Here is a 17,142-nt window from a genome sequence, read left to right as displayed (position 1 = left end):
TTGGCGGGACAGGCAGGAAGTGTTGAGGGCCGCTGTCCTTGACACTGCCCCGGCCCTGCCCCGGAGCACCTGTGGGGCGTCTCCTGGGCCTGCTCCCCCTCATCCTCCCACCCCCACCCCCGTCGGCTCCATGCTTGCATCCTGGCCACCCCCAAGCAGGCCCATCCTCACTGTAGCCTCCGACAGGTCTGACATCATGCTGGCAGCAGGAAGTTCTAATCCCGAGTGTTTTTGTTTGTTGTGCTTCCTCAGGATTTCCTTGGATCTGAAGACCCCAAAGAAACAAAGATGCTAATCACCAAACAGGCTGACTGGGCTCGAAACATCAACGAGCCCAAAGCTGCCGTGGAGATGTACATCTCGGCGGGCGAGCACTGCAAGGCCATCGAGATCAGCGGGGAACACGGCTGGGTCGACATGTAGGTTTCCAGTCTCGGCCCTGAGAGGCACGTGGGCGGCGGCGTGTCACGTCCTGTCAGCGCTCGGATGTGACTGACAAGGGAAAACAGTGTTTCTCGAAGTATCTGGTCACAGGCGACGGTGACTCGGTTTGGAGGAGATACAGACACAGCAGTCATTGCCTCTAAGCTGATCAGCAAGGCCCTGGGGAAGGGGTGGTGGAGGGTGAGGGGGGAGCACCCAGGCTTCAGGGCCGCCGTTCCCTGAGCCCCGCCTGAGCCGGCACTGCGGCTCCTTGCGGCATGTGGTTCCCCCGACACCCTCAGCGTCAGTGTCTCCACGCCCCCTTCAGATGAGGAAACCGGGGTTCGGGGACCAAGTGATCACACAGGCCAGCCAGCCAGGCAGTCATGGAGCAGTGCCCGTAGCCTGTGTGATGTCCGCGCCGAAAAGAACAGGAGCGGTGCCAAGTGCCTCGGAGAAGGAGACACGCATTCTCCCGGGGGAGCCGGGGGTGGTCTTCGCCTGAAGGGCCTTTGACGACTTTCAAGTGGTGGAGGCGCAGGAAGGGAAGGGCGCGCAGGGGGAGGAACGGCACAGAGAGCACATCTGGGCCGCCTCAGGATGACGGTGCAAGAGAGGGACGGGAGGATGCTGGCAGCGGCAGGGCATCCGGGCTGGTCTCACAGGGAGGGCCTCGGGGGCCAACTGAGGTGTTTAGACCTGTCAGTCGGTGGGGAGGACCCGGGTCGGAGCCGTGCTCCCGCTGCAGGTGTAGGATGGAGGGAAAACTGGAGGAAGGGAGACCAGGTGTCCAGTTCGGGGGGCCGGTGGGGCTGTGTGGCGGCGGAGGGAACAAGAGAGACATGGGAGAGCTGAACCGCAGGACCTGAGGCCGTGGCGTCAGGGCGGGGCTGACTGGGGAGCTGGAGTAGGACTCTGAGCTCTGGCGGGGCATCGGCGATGCCGCTGACATAGGCAGAGAACCGATGCTCGGGGGCTTCAGGTGGAGCTGCCGAATGGAGGATGGGCTCAGTCTCAGGACCCTTTTTGGGTGGGGCAGCCTCTCCCCTCCCACTGTCAGGAGTGGGCTTCGTGCTAACACGTGTGTGTGTGTCTGTGCACACGTACACGGTGCAGGCTGCAGCTCACAGAGGAAAAGCGGTGCGGGAGCGGCTCCTGAGGTTGGCTCGGCCTGTGCCCTGAAGGTTGTTGGTTGCCCTGGAAACCACTCTGTGGTCCGTGGGCCACAGTGGCCCGGGACTCAGGAGGGAGAGGGGCTGGTCGACGACTAAGTCATGTGGTTGGTGTGGTCCCTCACAGAGGGCCCTCCCACACCGCCCCATCGTCTTCTTGTCCCAGAATAGCATTTCTTGAAGATAGAGGTGCAGAGTTCGCCTATCCCCCGCCCCAACCAGGTTTTTCTTTTCACGAAAAGAGGTGGGACAGGAGAGAGCCAGGCAGGTTTAGGGTCCCTACTTACTCTAGTTTTTCACGTCACTGTCGTTTGCAGCCGATACGTATCGCGTTACCCCAGGGATGCTCACCTCGTTCAGAAGAGAGACATCAAGCACACTCGGTCCTTTCTCCCGGGACTTAGGCTTCACGGGTGGGGCGGGGGCGGGGGCTCCCAAGGGGTTGCCTGCGCCACCTTTCCCTAAAATGCGTCCTCTCTCTGCTGAGAAGTGGTATTTTTAGAGCCATTATTCTTCTCAGTATGGATTGACAAGCCTCCCTGAGCTTGCCGATTTCTGAGATGTCTCTGTTAACAGCTGCTTCCCCGTCCTTTCTCACAAAGAGCGAGCTGGGTAGATAGAACCCCTCTCCCCTGGGAGAGCCACTTTGGCTCCAAACCCCGGCCTCTCTGGAGGGAAGAAGCACTTTCCACGCAGCCCCATGTGCCCACGAGCCGTGGCGGGGCTGGGTGAACCAGTGGTCCCATGGCACCCCCTGCCCCTGCCCTGGCCCATTCAGCACCGTGGCCAGGAGAAGAGGCACAGATCCCTGCAGGCTCTCCTCCCAGAGCTCAGAGCATTAGAGCACTGACCCTTCCTCCAGCGGTCTATCCCCAAAGGCTGCTCCCACCCCCGCCCCTGCTCGCCTGTGAGAATTCCTCTAATGGTGCTGGAGAGGGCACTTGGCCACTTCCCGGCTGCAGAGGCGTGGTCGGGTGGCTCCACCTTCCATGCTGGCCTCTGGTGTCCTCCTCTGTGAAGTGGGAATAACAGTACCACCCCCCAAGGGCAGAGACGATCCAGTGAGATCACACATGGGAAAGCTCACGGCACTGAACTGACGCGTGTAGGTGAGCGGCAGACGTTCGCTGCTGCCCCCAGAGCTTGCTGGACAGGGTCGTAACTCAAAGGAAAGGCACATGAAGTGGGGGACAGAGTGTCCTTCACCAGGCGGCCTTTCTGGGTGAAGTCCCTCAGTAACCTCACATCACACGCCGGGGCCGAGGCACCATACTGAGCCTGGGCTGGGTCGGGGGGTGGTCCGTCAGCATGATGAGCCGCCCTCGGAGAGACCCAGACGCCATGGGGCTTCCCCCACCGGCCGCCTCCCCAGAGCCCACCTCCTCCCCGTGCTCTCGCCACTCCAGGCTCATCGACATTGCCCGCAAGCTGGACAAGGCCGAGCGGGAGCCGCTGCTGATGTGCGCCCACTTCTTCAAGAAGCTGGATAACCCTGGCTATGCCGCTGAGACCTACCTGAAGATTGGTGACCTCAAGTCCTTGGTTCAGCTGCACGTGGAGACCCAGCGCTGGGATGAGGTGAGCACCGGGGCCCTCCCTGAGCCCTGGGACACGGGGACTGGGGGGTGGGTTCACACAGAGAGCAGCTGACCTCGACGTGAGCGCTGGCCTGAAGGTCAGGAGACCCGCCCGTGAGTTCTCTGAGCCCCGAGTGTTCTGGAGGGCCTCTCCGCACTTGCTTTCTGCCTTCGCTCATTCCTTCATTCAGGAAACCCTCACGGCCTGCTGGCTCTGTGATGGGCGTGAGGGATGCCAGAGTTAACATGACAGCCCCCACTGCCTGCCGTTGGTCCTGGCTGACGCGTCGCCGACACGGAGGCCACGCCTCTGTGACATTTAAACCCTGCTCCGTGGCATTTTTCCGCCAAATTGTGGCAGAAGACGCCAGCCACACTTTCCAGGTGCAGGCTGCCAGAGCCATTACGGGGCCCTCGCCCTCTCCCGCGACTCCTCTGTCCCAAGGGCTGGTAAGAATTAGCCAGGCGAGCAGGAGAGATGGCTGCAGGGGGCTGGTGGAGCCAGTGCTGTGCTCCCCCTCTGTGGCTTGACTCCCACCCTCCGGCTCCCTGGCTCCCTGTGCCCTGGATTGAAATCCATCTTCAGGGGGCTCAGACCTGTGCCCACCTGCTGTGGTCTGGTCTGCAGGGCCGTTGCGAGGCCTTTGCCGGTAAGAGCCATCTGACCCTTGTCTCCCCTCTCAGTGGCACCGTTTGCTGAGGTGACAAGGTCACTGATGAAAGAGGGTGGGGCCAAAGCCAGAGGCAATCATGGCATCTCAAGAGGTGTTTATCAGCTTTCCCAAGCAGCAGAAATGAGTGCATCAGGCAGGCTTTCTCCCCGTCACCACATACTGGCCCCCGTGACTCATTTCCGGTTCTCCTGGCCCGACAGGTGGTTCCGGGGCTCAGACGAAGCAGACAGCGGGTGCCACGCAGCACCACATCCACAGTCATCTCTGACAGCTAATAAGCAGCAGCGATGATAATGTCAATTCTGTTTCCTTAGGTGTCGCCTGCAATTAAAAGAAATCTGTTTGCTGCGCTACGGGAGCCCACGCAAAGCCTCAAAATAAAGTGTTTCCGATTCTGTGCCGCTTCTGTGGTCCAGAAACAGATTGTGTTGTTACTGAATCCGGTCGCTTGCATGTTGCTGTTAATTGCCTTTTGTTTTCAAAGAGCTGATTTGTTTTTGCGTTTCTGGGGGTGGTGGTTGGGGGGGGAGGCACTCCCCCCTTCTGAGTTGTCAGGCCGGCAAAATATGACATCCCTAATGGATTCAGCCAAGTGCCGTGCTTTCACGGGGGCGGCGGGGCCCGGGTTCTGAAGCCTGCGTTCGCTCCTTCCCCTAGGCCTTCGCCTTGGGTGAGAAGCACCCCGAGTTTAAGGATGACATCTACGTGCCCTATGCTCAGTGGCTCGCAGAGAATGATCGTTTTGAGGAAGCCCAGAAAGGTAGGCCCCACAGCCTGGCACCGTGCAGAAGGGGCGGGAGAGAGCTTTGGCCACGCCCACGGCCGGGAGCCGCCCAGCCCTCCCACCGCGGCGCTGAGTGACAGCTCCCTCCCGCGGGTGGTGGGCCGGGTGGTGGAGACCGTGGGGCCGTGGGAAGGAGACGGGCTTCAAGTGGGATGCTCTTGGGCCCACCACTCACGGTCGAGCCCCAGGACCTCCGGCAGGTCCCGTCGCCTCTCTGAGCAAAGTGCTCCGGTGTGTTATCCTCACAGCGGCCCTGTGATGTAGGTACCATTTAATAGATGAGAAGACTGAGGTTGGAGGAGGTAGAGGATTTGTCTGAAGTCCTACAGCAAGGAGGTGGCACAGAGGGAGTTTGAGGCGGGGCAGAATGGGGCAAGGATGGAACAAGAGACCTCCCATACGTGGGTGAGGCCACTTTTCCTCACCCAGAAGAGAAACTTGGGCTCTGTCTCTGGCTCAGGGAAACCGGGTGTCCTCTGCTCCTCAGCGCACCCGCTGGGAAAACAGCCGCACACAGGAGCGAAAGTCTAGAGCTTTAACTGGGAACAGTTTCAAATGTGACGGCCTTCTCTGCGCCAGGCACTGATTGGGCGCCTAACCGCACAAGCCTGCATCTTGCCTGCAGCCCTGCAGAGACGCAGAGGCTGATGGTGCCCTGCAAAGTCCCAAAGCCACAAACGGAGAGCCGGCTTTGGACCAGGGTCTGCCTGTCTGGGAGCCTGGTTCTCCCGACTCGGGTTTGCGGCCTCTCTGGGCAGGGCTCCGACTGGGCGTGTCATCTTCCATAGCACCCCGTTTGCACTTCTCTGTGGGAGCAGTGGCCGCCTCTGCACCCGTTTCGGGGTGTCTCCCTGTGGAGCTCCTCAGCCGAAAGGCCCCGTGGCAGGACGGCGTGTTCTCCACGGCTTCAGCTCTTCCAGAGCACCCAGGTGCTGAAGTATGTGCATGTTTGGGCAAAACACGTCAACCTACCCATCTGTCTGCGTCTACCCATCCAAGAATCCATCGCCATAGTAACTTGGTGCTCAGACAAGAGACTGGAACAAAAGCCAGAACTTTTCCTTCCCTATCGTGGGGGGCTTGGATCATCCGGGCACCCACGTGTGGGCAAGTGTCACAGCTAGGAGGGCCTCCCCAGGTGCCCCCAACACCCTGAGGCTCTGGCCACATAGTTGGGAGTCTAGAAATTTCTGTGAAGTGGATGGAAGAATGGTTGAGAAATTTTTTGCTGGTCTTTACAAGTGTTTGGTTGCTAGAACCAAGCCAGATTTTCCAAGGTGGTCATCCAAAAGCCCTCAGTTGAAGACTGACCATGCACTTCGTCGGGCTCGATTCTGTGGCCTTGGGGGTGCCAGCTTACCTCCACCTCGTGAGCCCATGTCACAAAGTCTGTGTAGGTCTGTAGTGACGATGCAGTGAGGGAACTGGCAACAAAAGCCCCAAGCCTGTCACCCTGTCACCTGGGGAGTGGCTAAGCTTTGTCTTGGGGTGGGGCGGGGCACGCGGCAGGCAGTGCTTCCGCCCTCAGACTTTGCCCCACAGCGTGGCCCTCAGCCTTCCCTGTCTCCCATGTCTTCCCAAAGTGGGTTGCCTTTTCCCAGCCCCGCAAAGGAGTATATATCTCACTGTACTTTTTCAGGATGTAGCCTTGGTTATTTATAGCCTTCGGCCTGAAAGGCGCATCCCGGCAACGTGGGGCTGCAGCTGCTCTGATGAGTGTCCTACTTCTGCAGCAACCCCCAACCCCCCATGAACCCCACAGAACCCCCCCCAACTCCCCTGCACGGGGCGTGCTCTTGTGCCCCCGCAGCGTTCCACAAGGCCGGGCGGCAGGGCGAGGCGGTCCGGGTGCTGGAGCAGCTCACGCACAATGCTGTGGTCGAGAGCAGGTTTAGTGACGCCGCCTATTATTACTGGATGCTGTCCATGCAGTGCCTCGATATAGCTCAAGGTAAGCAGGCATCAGCTGGGCCCCTTGTTTTCCCCGGCCCCGCTCTGGCACCAAGATAAACATCAGAAGAGCTGGGAAGCTTTAATTAAAGCCCTGGGCTTGTTTATTGGGTGTATTGTCCATAGCCCTGTCTTGCAGCAGCGTAATCTCGCGTGGCATCTCTTCCCAGTTTGCCCCTCAGCTTCAGGATGGTATGAGGGCCATGCCGGGGTTACCGTTGGGAGGTCTGGGCCTGCGTTGCTAGTTCAGAAGAAGTCTCTCCCCGACTACCTGGGAGCCCGTAACTGGAGCCAGCTGAGCACTGGCTTAAAAAAAAATTGAATTAAATGAAAAGGTGAAGAAGAGATCACGTTTTAGGTGCACACTCCGGATTCTCACTCGTCGCAGGCGGGATAGCGGATAGTTTTGGTGTTGATTTCCTTCACGAGACTTCCCGTGATGCGCCGCGGGCCTTCTGGAAGCGGACAGGGCAGGGAGATGCTGTCCCCCTGGCCAAGGCCCGCCTGCGGGCGATGAGGGACACTGGCATGGGAGCTGCCAGGGGACTCGTGGCGAGGCACAGTCCCTCCCCAGCGCTGCCCGCCGTCTGTGGAGCAGGGGCGACCCGCTGTGCTTCCCACATGACTGCCCGGAGCCACGGGTAGAGTTAGGAAACTGTCAAGCCCTGGTGTGAGGGGGCAGTTTCTGTTCTGGCCAGGGGTGTGGGCTTCGAGGAGGAAGGACGGGGAGGGAAAAGGTGTGAGGTGAGCGTGAACACTCCTGACGTGCGCCCACCCTCCCTGCCAGGGGGCCCTGGCCCGTCTGGGTGCTGGTGATCAGCCTCTCCCCACGCCAGCCCTGCCCCAGGGACTCTGCTGCCTCGGGACAGCAGAGCGCCTTCCCCATTGTCCTGGCTTGGGGTGGGGGGCCCGGTGTCAGGGGAACTGGCCCAGGCTGACAGGCCCTCTCCCCGCTCCCCACAGATCCTGCCCAGAAGGAAGTGATGCTCAGCAAGTTCCACCACTTCCAGCACCTGGCCGAGCTGTACCACGGCTACCACGTCATCCACCGATACGTGGTAAGGTGGGCCGGGGCACTGCCTGCCAGGCGGGGGGGCCTGGGCACGTCTCACAGAGCAGCAGACCTCTGGGTGGAGCAGAAACCCACCCACAGGGCGTGACGGCCCGCGGAGAAGTCTGGTCTCCCTGGGAGACAGGTTGGAACTTTGATTTTCCTTGATTGTTGGCTTGTTTGACGTGCAGCGTGTGGGCTTCAGAATCAGCCAGCCGGAGCTGGAGGGGCCTTCTGGTCACTTGCTTCAGGTTCGGATGACTCAGGCGGACTCTGGCTTCGCCACTCAGAGGGCTGTCTCTCTAAATGACCGGTGGGGGATGTTCCAGGGGCCCCTGTCTTCTAGTCAGTTGAAGGTCCAGCGCTAACCAAAGGCCCAAGGCCTCTCCCTGGCCCTGCCACTGACCATCTGTGTGACCTTGAGCAATTCATTTCCCCTTTCTGACCCTCAGTTTCCTTCTTTATAAAGGAGAGTGTTGGCTTGATCTCCAGAGACCCAAATAGCTCTTAATAGTTACTGCCAAATTCTTTGTTTAAGCTGTTTTAAATCTGCCTCCTGATGGTGGGGTACAGGTGACAGATGGTCCTCAGCTTCCTTGCTTGCTTATCCTCAGTTACTCAGCAGTGTGAGGTACCCCGTGCTGATACGTCAGAGGGCAGTAACACTAGACGACCCTTACTGAGTGCTTACTGCATACCAGGCAGTGTGCCGAGGGCTTCGTTGTATCAGCCTTTCAACCATGCTGTGAAGTACATACTGCCATCCCATTTTACAGATGAGGAAACTGAGGTGCTGCACAGAGAGATCGCACAGCTAGTAAGTAGGAGAGCCAGGACTTGAACCCAGACAGCAGCCTGACTTGGAGCCTGTGTACTTAGCAGCCCCCGCCCCCACCCCCATCCACGGAGTTAAAGAGGACGGGCCGCTAGCCTTAGGCACCAGCTCCGCGTGTGACCTTGGGCAGGTCGTTTACTCCCCTCTGTGCTTCAGCTCCCACCTCTGAAAGCCGAGGGTCATAACAGTGCCTACCTGATGGTGAGGATCCAGTGAGTTGACACTGGGGGGCACTTGGAAGGGGGACCCTGGGTGAGCGTCAGCTCTTGCCGCTGCCCCGTGCGGAGGCCTCACGCCAGCCTTCCATCAGCCTAGAAACAAGCAGTTGCATTTTAGTTCCCTCACAGGACGTGCTTAGAGGACTAAAAAGACTTCCTGGAGGAGGTGGCCCCCAAGCCAGGAGGTGGGAGATGAGTAGGACAGGGGCAGGTGACGAGGGGGCGGAGGGAGGCTGCTTCTGGCAGAGGCCCCAGCATGAGTGCAGGCCTGGAGCGGCCGGTGTCTCGGGGTTTAGTGTCCGGCCGGGCAGAGCAGCTCTGGTTTGGAGGTGGTGGTGCCTTTCCCAGGGGAGCCCCCTCTCTCCTCTCCCTGGGACACTTCTGAGCTTCCACACCTCGTGTGGTAAAACCAGAGGCAGGCCTCTCCCTGGCTGTCACCCAGGAGAGGATGCAGGCTCAAGTTTTCTTGGAACTGACAGGCTGTAGAAATTTAAGTGAGAACTAAGGAGTGAAGGCTGGGCTCTGGACCAGAGAAGTGGCGTAAAGCGAGTCCTCGCGGATCGAGACCAATTAGGGCCGGAGTCCTGGTGGCTCAGCGCTGAGTATGGCCCAGCAGGGCCCTTGAGGAAATGTCAGTTTATTACCACTGAGTGCTCGCTGCCAGGGGAAGCTGGCCTGCTTTCATCTTGTCATCTGGAGCAGCGTGCCAGCGTCCTTCAAAACAGGGATCTCTTAACCTCTTATAGACCCCTCCTGGTGGAGCGTCCCCTGCAGGCTATGTGTGGAGCTTCTGGCGGCCTCTCAGTGCAGAAGACCTGTGCATTCAACTCATGGGTGTTGAGCGCCTGTCTGATGGAAGGGTCTGTGCTGGGCACGGGGGCAGAGGCATGCAGCAGGGACCCCAGTGCCTGGCACGTATGTGGGCATTGCCATCAGACTGCTGCTGGACGGCAGAGAGGAGGCCTGCGCTCTCAGGCTACAAAGGGTTAAGTGCCTCCGTTTAAGGAGATGCTTGTATGGAGGTCACGTCTCAAATTGCCTAAAGGTCTCCCCTTTTAGAGCTAATTGACAACAACTTGAGCTCAGGGAGAAGGAATCATTAGCCACCCCAGAGGCAATGAGCTTCAGAGAAACACTTTCAGTGGGTTTGAACCCCTGCCCCATGCAGGTGTCGTGGGCAGACGGTGTCTGGGGCGTCGGTTTTGCCCTTACTACCAGGAGGGTGAAGGTGCTTCCCTCGCCGGGCTGGGCTGGGGACCACACAAGTGTGGCCGCAGGCACCCGGCACACGCACGGCAGGTGCTCCCTGGGCAATCGCTCTTCTGTTGAAGTCACTCCGAGTGCCCGGCGTCTGCCTCTCACCTGGCCCAGCAGCGGCTCGGCTGAGAGATTCAGTTCTGTGTGCTTTCCTCACGGCAGGAGGAGCCATTCAGCTTCCACCTTCCCGAGACGCTCTTCAACATCTCCAGGTTCCTGCTGCACAGCCTGACCAAGGACACCCCCCTGGGCATCTCCAAAGTGTATCCTTCGCTCACAGCCCTCTGTCCCGCCCCTCCTGTCTGATGGCCCCAGGAGTTCTTCCAGAGCACTCTGCTGGCAGAGGCTGCCCTCTCTCTCCAGCAGCCCTTGGGGACGGACGGAGGGAGAGAGCTCGCCGTGCTGCTGCTAAAGGCGAGGCTCAGCCAGGGAGGCTCAGGCCAACGCCGGGGGAGGGGTAGTTTTCAGGGCTCTTTGGGCCCGGCAGAGGGTCTCTGGCCAACACACTGTGCGGGCCTTCCGTAACCCCCAGAGGAGCGTGCGACTGGAACGTAGGAAGCGCCGGGCCTCTGAGCTGGGGGCCTGGGGGTGGGCAGAGCTTTGTTCAGCCCAGGTGGATGAGCACCTGCTGTGTCCCCAGCGCACAGCCGGTAGCAGGTGACAAGCTACCGTCAGTCAGGGGAGACGACGAGTGTCAGGGCCTTGTTCAGTGGGACGGCTGCAGTGTGCAAGGGTGAAGGCTGGGGTCAAAGTCAGGGAAGGCTGCCTGGAGGAGGCAACATCTGTCCCGTAGGCCGAGGTAACCAGGGGAGGCTTGAGTAGATGTTCCAGGGGAACACCCAGTGCACAGAAGGGGCTGGAGGGAATTGAGGTGAGGGAAGGGAGGAGCTGAAGCCCCCTGCCTGGGAGCCGGGCTCAGGGGGCAGCAGCCTCACGGCCTGCCCAGGAGCCGGCCTGTCCTCCTCTGGCTGCTGGTGAGGGCCACGGAGGAGCCTGAGGGCATGTGGTGCCAGAGACTACGAGGAAATAATCCCCAATCCTGAAGGTCCTGAACGGGACAGAAGTCACAAGAAGCCCCTGTCCCCTTCTGAAGGAGGGGACGTCACTATCTCTCGGCCTCTGCCAAGCCTCCGCCCTGCCTTCCCGTGAATCACAGACCCTCCAAGGGAAGGGCTCAGAGCTGCCAGTTGGTGAGAACCAGCCTCTCTGAAGGGGTCAGGCCCATCCTTTACATTTTGGGGGAAGCTGCCCCCATCATGGGGCCTCGGACCCTGCACACAGCCCCTGCAGCAAGTTCTGTTCAGGTCGGCAGAGTCTGACTGAACCCTGCCCTGAGCTTCACCCTCACGTCCGCTGGGGACGTGGAAACAGCTCTTGACATGGCCCCTGACTCCGGGGAGGACAGGGGAGATGCAGGCAAGGAAACTCGTCTCCATATGATGACTGTGGAAGGGGCTGCGGGGTTGGGGTGGGCAGTGGGCAGCAGGAACGTTGGGGAAGGATGGCTTGGAGGAGGGACATGGGCCTCGCTTAGCTGAGGCTTGGCAGGGGGCAGTGGGGAAGGGCATTCAGGGTCAGGGTGAGGGGAGGAAGGGCAGACCGGGCCTGGGCACAGCCAGCATTTGAGGTGACCTGAGGTGGAGCATGAAAGCCCATCAGCCCCAGACTAGGAGCTCAGAGAAGGGCCCCAGAGCCGGGGAGGTGAGCCTGGAGCTTGCCGTGGCCTCGGTGAAGCACAGGCAGAAGAGTTCTGCACTGGGGATCAGGCTCCTCCTGGTGGGGCTGGAGCGGGTGGCACTAGGTGCCAGGCAATCTAGGGGCTAGCTGGCAGGCTGGGTGAGGCAGGGAGAATCATTTTGGCCCAGCCAGGGTCCAAGATGAGCCATCAGCAGGCCCAGAAAACCTAAGCAAGGTTAAAATATTAACGCAGACGACGCTGTCTGTATCTCTGGAAAAATCTCTGGGTCTTGATATCCGAGAAATTCACTTACCTCCCACAGATGAGCAAAGCAGTCCTCAGGCTCCTTCCCGTGCCCTCCTGGCACGCGCACAAGCTGCATTCCAGCTCGGGGCTCGCTCCAGAGGTGGGCAGTGCTAGCGCTCGGGCCTGCTGTGGCCTCTGTTGTCCTTAACCTCGTCATCGGCAGGAACACACTCTTCACCCTGGCCAAACAGAGCAAGGCCCTGGGCGCCTACAAGCTGGCCCGGCACGCCTACGACAAGCTGCAGGGCCTGCAGATCCCCGCCCGTTTCCAGAAGTCCATTGAACTGGGCAGCCTGACTATCCGCTCCAAGCCCTTCCATGACAGTGAGGTGAGGGCCCTGGCCCCTCGGGCAGGAGGCCTGTCCTGACACCTCTGTGCCCGGCCTGGGTTCAACTGAAAGATGGGTACCATGCTCCTGGGGCTCAGCACCCCCTCCCCTGTCTGAGCCCTGTTGTGCCAGCTCTTTCTGCCCTTCCCTGTCTGCCTCCTCTGTTTATCACAGCCCCCGGACCCCCACAGCTCTGCCCACTTGCTTCCCAGCCATCCTGGGGCTCCAGGTCTGCTCTGCCCAGGCCCAGGGCCCAGTGTCTCTGCCTGGGCCTCATCCTAGGAGCCCCTGGTCTAGTCCCCGCTTCTGGAGGCAGGTTATCACTCACCTTCAGATCCACGCCGAGTGTCTGCAGCTCCGTCTGTGCCCCAACCTGTCTTCCCCCAGCCCAACCAGCCACCGTCTCCTCCACAGTCGCCTCCTTCAAGCTCAGAGCAGAGACTTGGCATCAGACAGATCTAAGTTCAGATCCCAGCTGCCCCATTTCCCAGTTGTGTCTCAGTCTTCCCGAGCCTCAGCCTCCACGTCTGTCACACGGGGAGCGGGTAACAGCGTTCCTGCAGGAGGCTGTGAGGAGGGATGAGGCTGAAGTGGGTCACGTGCTTGGCACAACCCGTGGAGCACAGTGGCTGGCTGGGCAGTGGTGGCTGTGGCCAGTGTCATTCCTGCCGGAAGAGCCGCAAGTGCTGAGCCCCGCCTGGGAAGGGGGTGCCCTGGGCAGCAGGCCCCAGGAGCCGGGCCTCTGCAGTCTCTGGGGGCCCTTACTTACCCTGCTTCATCCCTGTGCAGAGCCCCTGCCCCACCCACCCAGGTGGCCTCTCCTCTCGGCCACCAGGCCCCAGGAGGCCGGAGCCAGAGCCCAGGCAAGGAGACGGGGCTGCGCCTGCGCCCCGCAGGGCCCTCAGCGGCCGCGCTCTGTTCTGCAGGAGCTGGTGCCCTTGTGCTACCGCTGCTCCACCAACAACCCGCTGCTCAACAACCTGGGCAACGTCTGCATCAACTGCCGCCAGCCCTTCGTCTTCTCCGCCTCTTCCTACGGTGAGCGCGGCGGGCAGGCGGGGCGGCTGGCCTGCGGACGGCGCGGCCTGTGTCCTCATTTGGACAAAGTGGGGACAGTGAGACCCCCACCCCTACCCCCCTGACACATAGGGTCACTCAGGGTTCCCAGAGGCAGGGCCAGTGCTGCCCAGACCCCTCAGAGCCCAGAGTGCTGCTCTGTCTGACGAAATTCCCTGGGCAGAGGGGCCCTTGATCCGGGCAGCTGACGTGGCTCTCAAGGCCCAGCTCCTTCCACATGGATGGGGATTAGAGGCCCCTTTCCAGGAGCCAGGAAGAGGCCTCTCTTCCCCTGCAGAGGAGCCCCTTGCCCACATACGCCTGCTTCCCCATGCCACCCTGCCAGCTTTCAGCGAGACCTGTACTGGGCGGGAAGGAGCTCTGGGACCCCCCTCCTTGCCCCCCAGCGCTGCCTCTGAGAGCCTCCCAGCCCCTCCCTTGCCTGTGTCTGCAGAGGTGCTGCACCTGGTTGAATTCTACCTGGAGGAGGGGATCACAGACGAAGAAGCCGTCTCCCTCATTGACCTGGAGGCGCCAAGACTCAAGCGGGAGAACAAGTGGCAAGAGATCACGAGCAACAGTATCCTGGGTGCTGGCCGGACCCGTGTGTGTGTCCGCTGGGCACCGGCCTGGAGGCAGGGGGGCCTTGGGGGCCCGCTGGGCCAGGCGAGGTGAGGGCGGGCCACTCTGCGCACTGGAGAGGCCCCCACGGCAGCAGGCTCGGGGCCAGAGCCAGGCGGGGCGCCGGCCCAGGGTGCAGAGCTGCCACAGGGGCAGGGAGGACAGGAGGTAGGAACTGCGTCCATGCGCCCGCGCCCGCCCATGAGGCTGGGGTGTGGCTGCTGTGGGGCACGGCCCACGCTGATTTGGCACCTGCAGCCTCCCTTCCCCAGGGGACGGGGGTCTGGCTGAGGGGGCGGCTCCCTGGGCACCTCCAGTCCCGACTGGCTGGCCCCGGGATCCCCAGGGGCGCCCACCCTGCTCTGGGAGGAGGGTCTGTGAGGCTGCCCAGCAGCTGTGGGGAGACCCTCCAGGAGCCGCAAGCCGTGCTAGGGGCTGTGGCTTCCCGCCCGGCCTGTTGTACCTGCTCCGGCCCCGCAGCCCACAGCCCTTGGCTCCCACACTCTCAGCGGCCTTCGTGGGCCGGGTCCTGGGGGGCCACGGTGGAAGCCTTCAGAGCCCCTTGCCGCCTCCCCCACTGCGTGCTGGGCTCCGTGTGAGCAGGCCTCTCCTCCATGGGGAAAGCTGCTTGCGCGCCTTGCTGTGCTTCCCTGAGCCATTGGGAGGGTCCCACACAGGCCCAAAGGGAGCCCCCCGCCCTGTGAGCCTCAACGTGTCGGGTGGAGGGGGGCTCTCCCTCGGCCTCAGGCCCCGTCCTTGACCAGCGCCCCCAGATGCCCAGACCCTGAGGCTGGATGAGAGCATGGACTCCGTGGGGGACGACGACCCCTTCACGGCCAAGCTGAGCTTCGAGGTGCGGGCATCCCTGAGTGAGGGGCTGCTGAGACGCCCCCCCCCACCCCCTGGCTCAGGTCCCTTTCCTCTGCACACTCCTCCCTGGGGCCCCCGGGGGAGGGAGGTGGGCTCCTGGTCACAGAGATGGCCAGCTGGGTTCTCCTGAGGGACTGAACCGGCAGAGGAGGGCTCGGGGGTCCTCTGTGGGGTCGCGAGTCCCCCCGCCGGCTGAGCAAGGTCCCATCCGCTCTCCCCACCCGGCCTGCAGCAAGGCGGCTCGGAGTTCGTGCCCGTGGTGGTGAGCCGCTCCGTGCTGCGCTCCATGAGCCGGCGGGACGTCCTCATCAAGCGCTGGCCGCAGCCCCTGCGGTGGCAGTACTTCCGCTCGCTGCTGCCCGACGCCTCCATCACCATGTGCCCCTCCTGCTTCCAGGTACCGGCGTGGTCCCCGGGTCCTTCCCTCCAGCTGCTGCTGCGCTTCCCGGATGGTCCCCTTAGGGAGGCCAGGCATCGGGGGAGCACACGTGTCCCTCAGCGGCCAAGGCCAGGGCCCCTGGGCTGGAGGAGAGGCTTGGCTGTCCTTAGTCGCCTCCGCAGCCTCCCGTGCATCCCTGGACCATCTGCTGGGGATTTGCCCCCTGACCTTGTGCTCCTTGTACCTGCCCTTCATCCAGGAGGGCCGGCCAGTGGGATGCACCTTTGAACTGCATTTCGGGTAGAAGGGGCCTCAGACCTTCCCCAGCTCCCTGCTGGTCCTCAGACAAGGGTAGCTGGGACTTGGTGCTTCTGGCCCCGACTCACTGCCAAGCCGCCTGCCCTTAGCAGGGCAGTGGTCCCCGCCCGGCTCGGGGCTGCCGAGCACCCAGGGTTGCGGGGTCACGGCCATCTCTCCCCAGATGTTCCACTCGGAGGACTACGAGCTGCTGCTGCTTCAGCACACCTGCTGCCCCTACTGCCGGCGGCGCATGGATGACCCCAGCCCCTGACCGGCCCCCTGAGGACCACCGCCCCACCCGGCCGCTGCCCGTCCACGGGGCCATCGAAGGAAGAGTTAAACTGTCAGACTGTGTCTTCTGCCCCACCAAGTGTGTATCTCAGGGAGGGGCCTTGTGTAACCACGAAACTCCTATTTATGGCATTTCGTGTCTTGTGAATAGCACCAGGAGATGGAGGAGAGAATGAACATATATTTTCTAAGAGAGAGAGAGAAAAAAAAATCTGTTCCTTTCAGAACGGCTCCCGAGTTGTTCGCGGCAGTCTGCCGGAGTCCACGGATCTGTCAGACCATTCACATGTACACTTTGCGAACAGATTGCCTCAATAATTACAAATAAAAGGGCTACTTATTTTCATCAGTGTCTGCATTTTAGCAAATCTTCATATTGTCTGCAACTTAATTTCCTTATGCAAAAGTGCACCTGTTTTTTTTCTAATTTGATCCGAGAGGAACATTACATTTGTGTGCTCTTAAAATTTAATCTAATTGAAATGGCAATATGGGAATGGTAGGGGAACAGGTTTTGTTTTTTTTAAAATATATTTATTTATTTATTTATTTTGGTGGAACGGGGCTCCATCTCAAGGAGAAGATAAGATTCCTGGCTCTAAAGAAGGTGGCTAACAGGGCTGCTCCCGGGGCCTGCAGAGTCCACCCTCTACTTCCCAACTGGGACCAGGCCCCCCATCCTCCCCAGCTGCCCCCGGGTCCTCCACGTGGCCTGAGCTTGCCCCTTCCTGCAGCACCTGGAGCAGGTGGGTTCCGCTTGAGGTTCCAGGAAAGGCCCGTCCCCTGAGCATCAGCAAGCGTCCGATTTGGCAGCTTGAGGGCAGATGGGAAGCTGAGGAGGTGAGCTGACATTTATTGGGGACCTTTTTCTGTGCCAACCGTGCTTCATATGCTGGCTCAGTTCTCACTCAGCTCTGTGAAAGAGGGCGGGTGACTTCCCATTCTGCAGCCCCGGGGGCAGGCGGAGGTGCTGAGGTCTGTCCTTCCTTCCCCGAGGCCGCTCCCTTCACCCTCCTCCCTGCTCCCTGCCAAGAAGGCAGCGAGCAGTCCAGGGCTTTATGCAAAGTCTTGATGGCAGGAGGAAGGGGACTGGGCCGCCAGGGAACGTGTGGAAAACCACCCTGGTGATTAGATACTGATCCTTTGCAGGGTGTCCGTGAAGTGGGCCGAGCAGGGCAAAGGTCCCCTCCAAAGGGAGGGATGAAGACACTGAGGATGGGGGAGTGGCTGCAGAGGGGCCCCCAGGGGTGAGTCCAGGGCTGGACCCCGGCCCCCCCATCCCCCCTGCCGCCTTCTGCAGCTCTCTCAGGAGGAAAAGAAAGAAATGGAGCCAGACAGTTGTGCCAACAGAACTCCTCCGTTGAGCGTCTT

The 17,142-nt window shown here is 61.0% G+C and overlaps 1 protein-coding gene across 4 annotated transcripts in view; it reads left to right on the top strand.

Annotated features, from left to right (window-relative positions):
• Window positions 1-16,117, top strand: part of IFT122 (intraflagellar transport 122) — a 67,947-nt gene extending 51,830 nt beyond the window's left edge. For 2 of the 4 annotated variants that reach the window (XM_061397147.1, XM_061397145.1), the window contains 12 exons: window positions 253-419; window positions 3,002-3,173; window positions 4,504-4,606; window positions 6,441-6,581; window positions 7,544-7,638; window positions 10,104-10,204; window positions 12,089-12,254; window positions 13,181-13,292; window positions 13,741-13,890; window positions 14,705-14,784; window positions 15,034-15,198; window positions 15,662-16,117. In XM_061397147.1, coding sequence (XP_061253131.1) covers window positions 253-419; window positions 3,002-3,173; window positions 4,504-4,606; window positions 6,441-6,581; window positions 7,544-7,638; window positions 10,104-10,204; window positions 12,089-12,254; window positions 13,181-13,292; window positions 13,741-13,890; window positions 14,705-14,784; window positions 15,034-15,198; window positions 15,662-15,751 — 1,542 coding nt within the window. In that variant the 3' untranslated portion in view covers window positions 15,752-16,117. The remainder of the gene's footprint in view (window positions 1-252; window positions 420-3,001; window positions 3,174-4,503; window positions 4,607-6,440; window positions 6,582-7,543; window positions 7,639-10,103; window positions 10,205-12,088; window positions 12,255-13,180; window positions 13,293-13,740; window positions 13,891-14,704; window positions 14,785-15,033; window positions 15,199-15,661) is intronic. The other 2 variants (XM_061397146.1, XM_061397148.1) reach the window with 1 other exon arrangement.
• The last annotated feature ends 1,025 nt before the right edge of the window (window positions 16,118-17,142 follow it).

The sequence above is a fragment of the Bos javanicus genome, chromosome 22 (genome assembly GCF_032452875.1).
Source record: "Bos javanicus breed banteng chromosome 22, ARS-OSU_banteng_1.0, whole genome shotgun sequence".
In the NCBI taxonomy this organism is placed as follows: Eukaryota; Metazoa; Chordata; class Mammalia; order Artiodactyla; family Bovidae; genus Bos; species Bos javanicus.
Note: the sequence above shows the minus strand (reverse complement) of the source record. Positions and strands in the feature narration are given on the sequence as shown.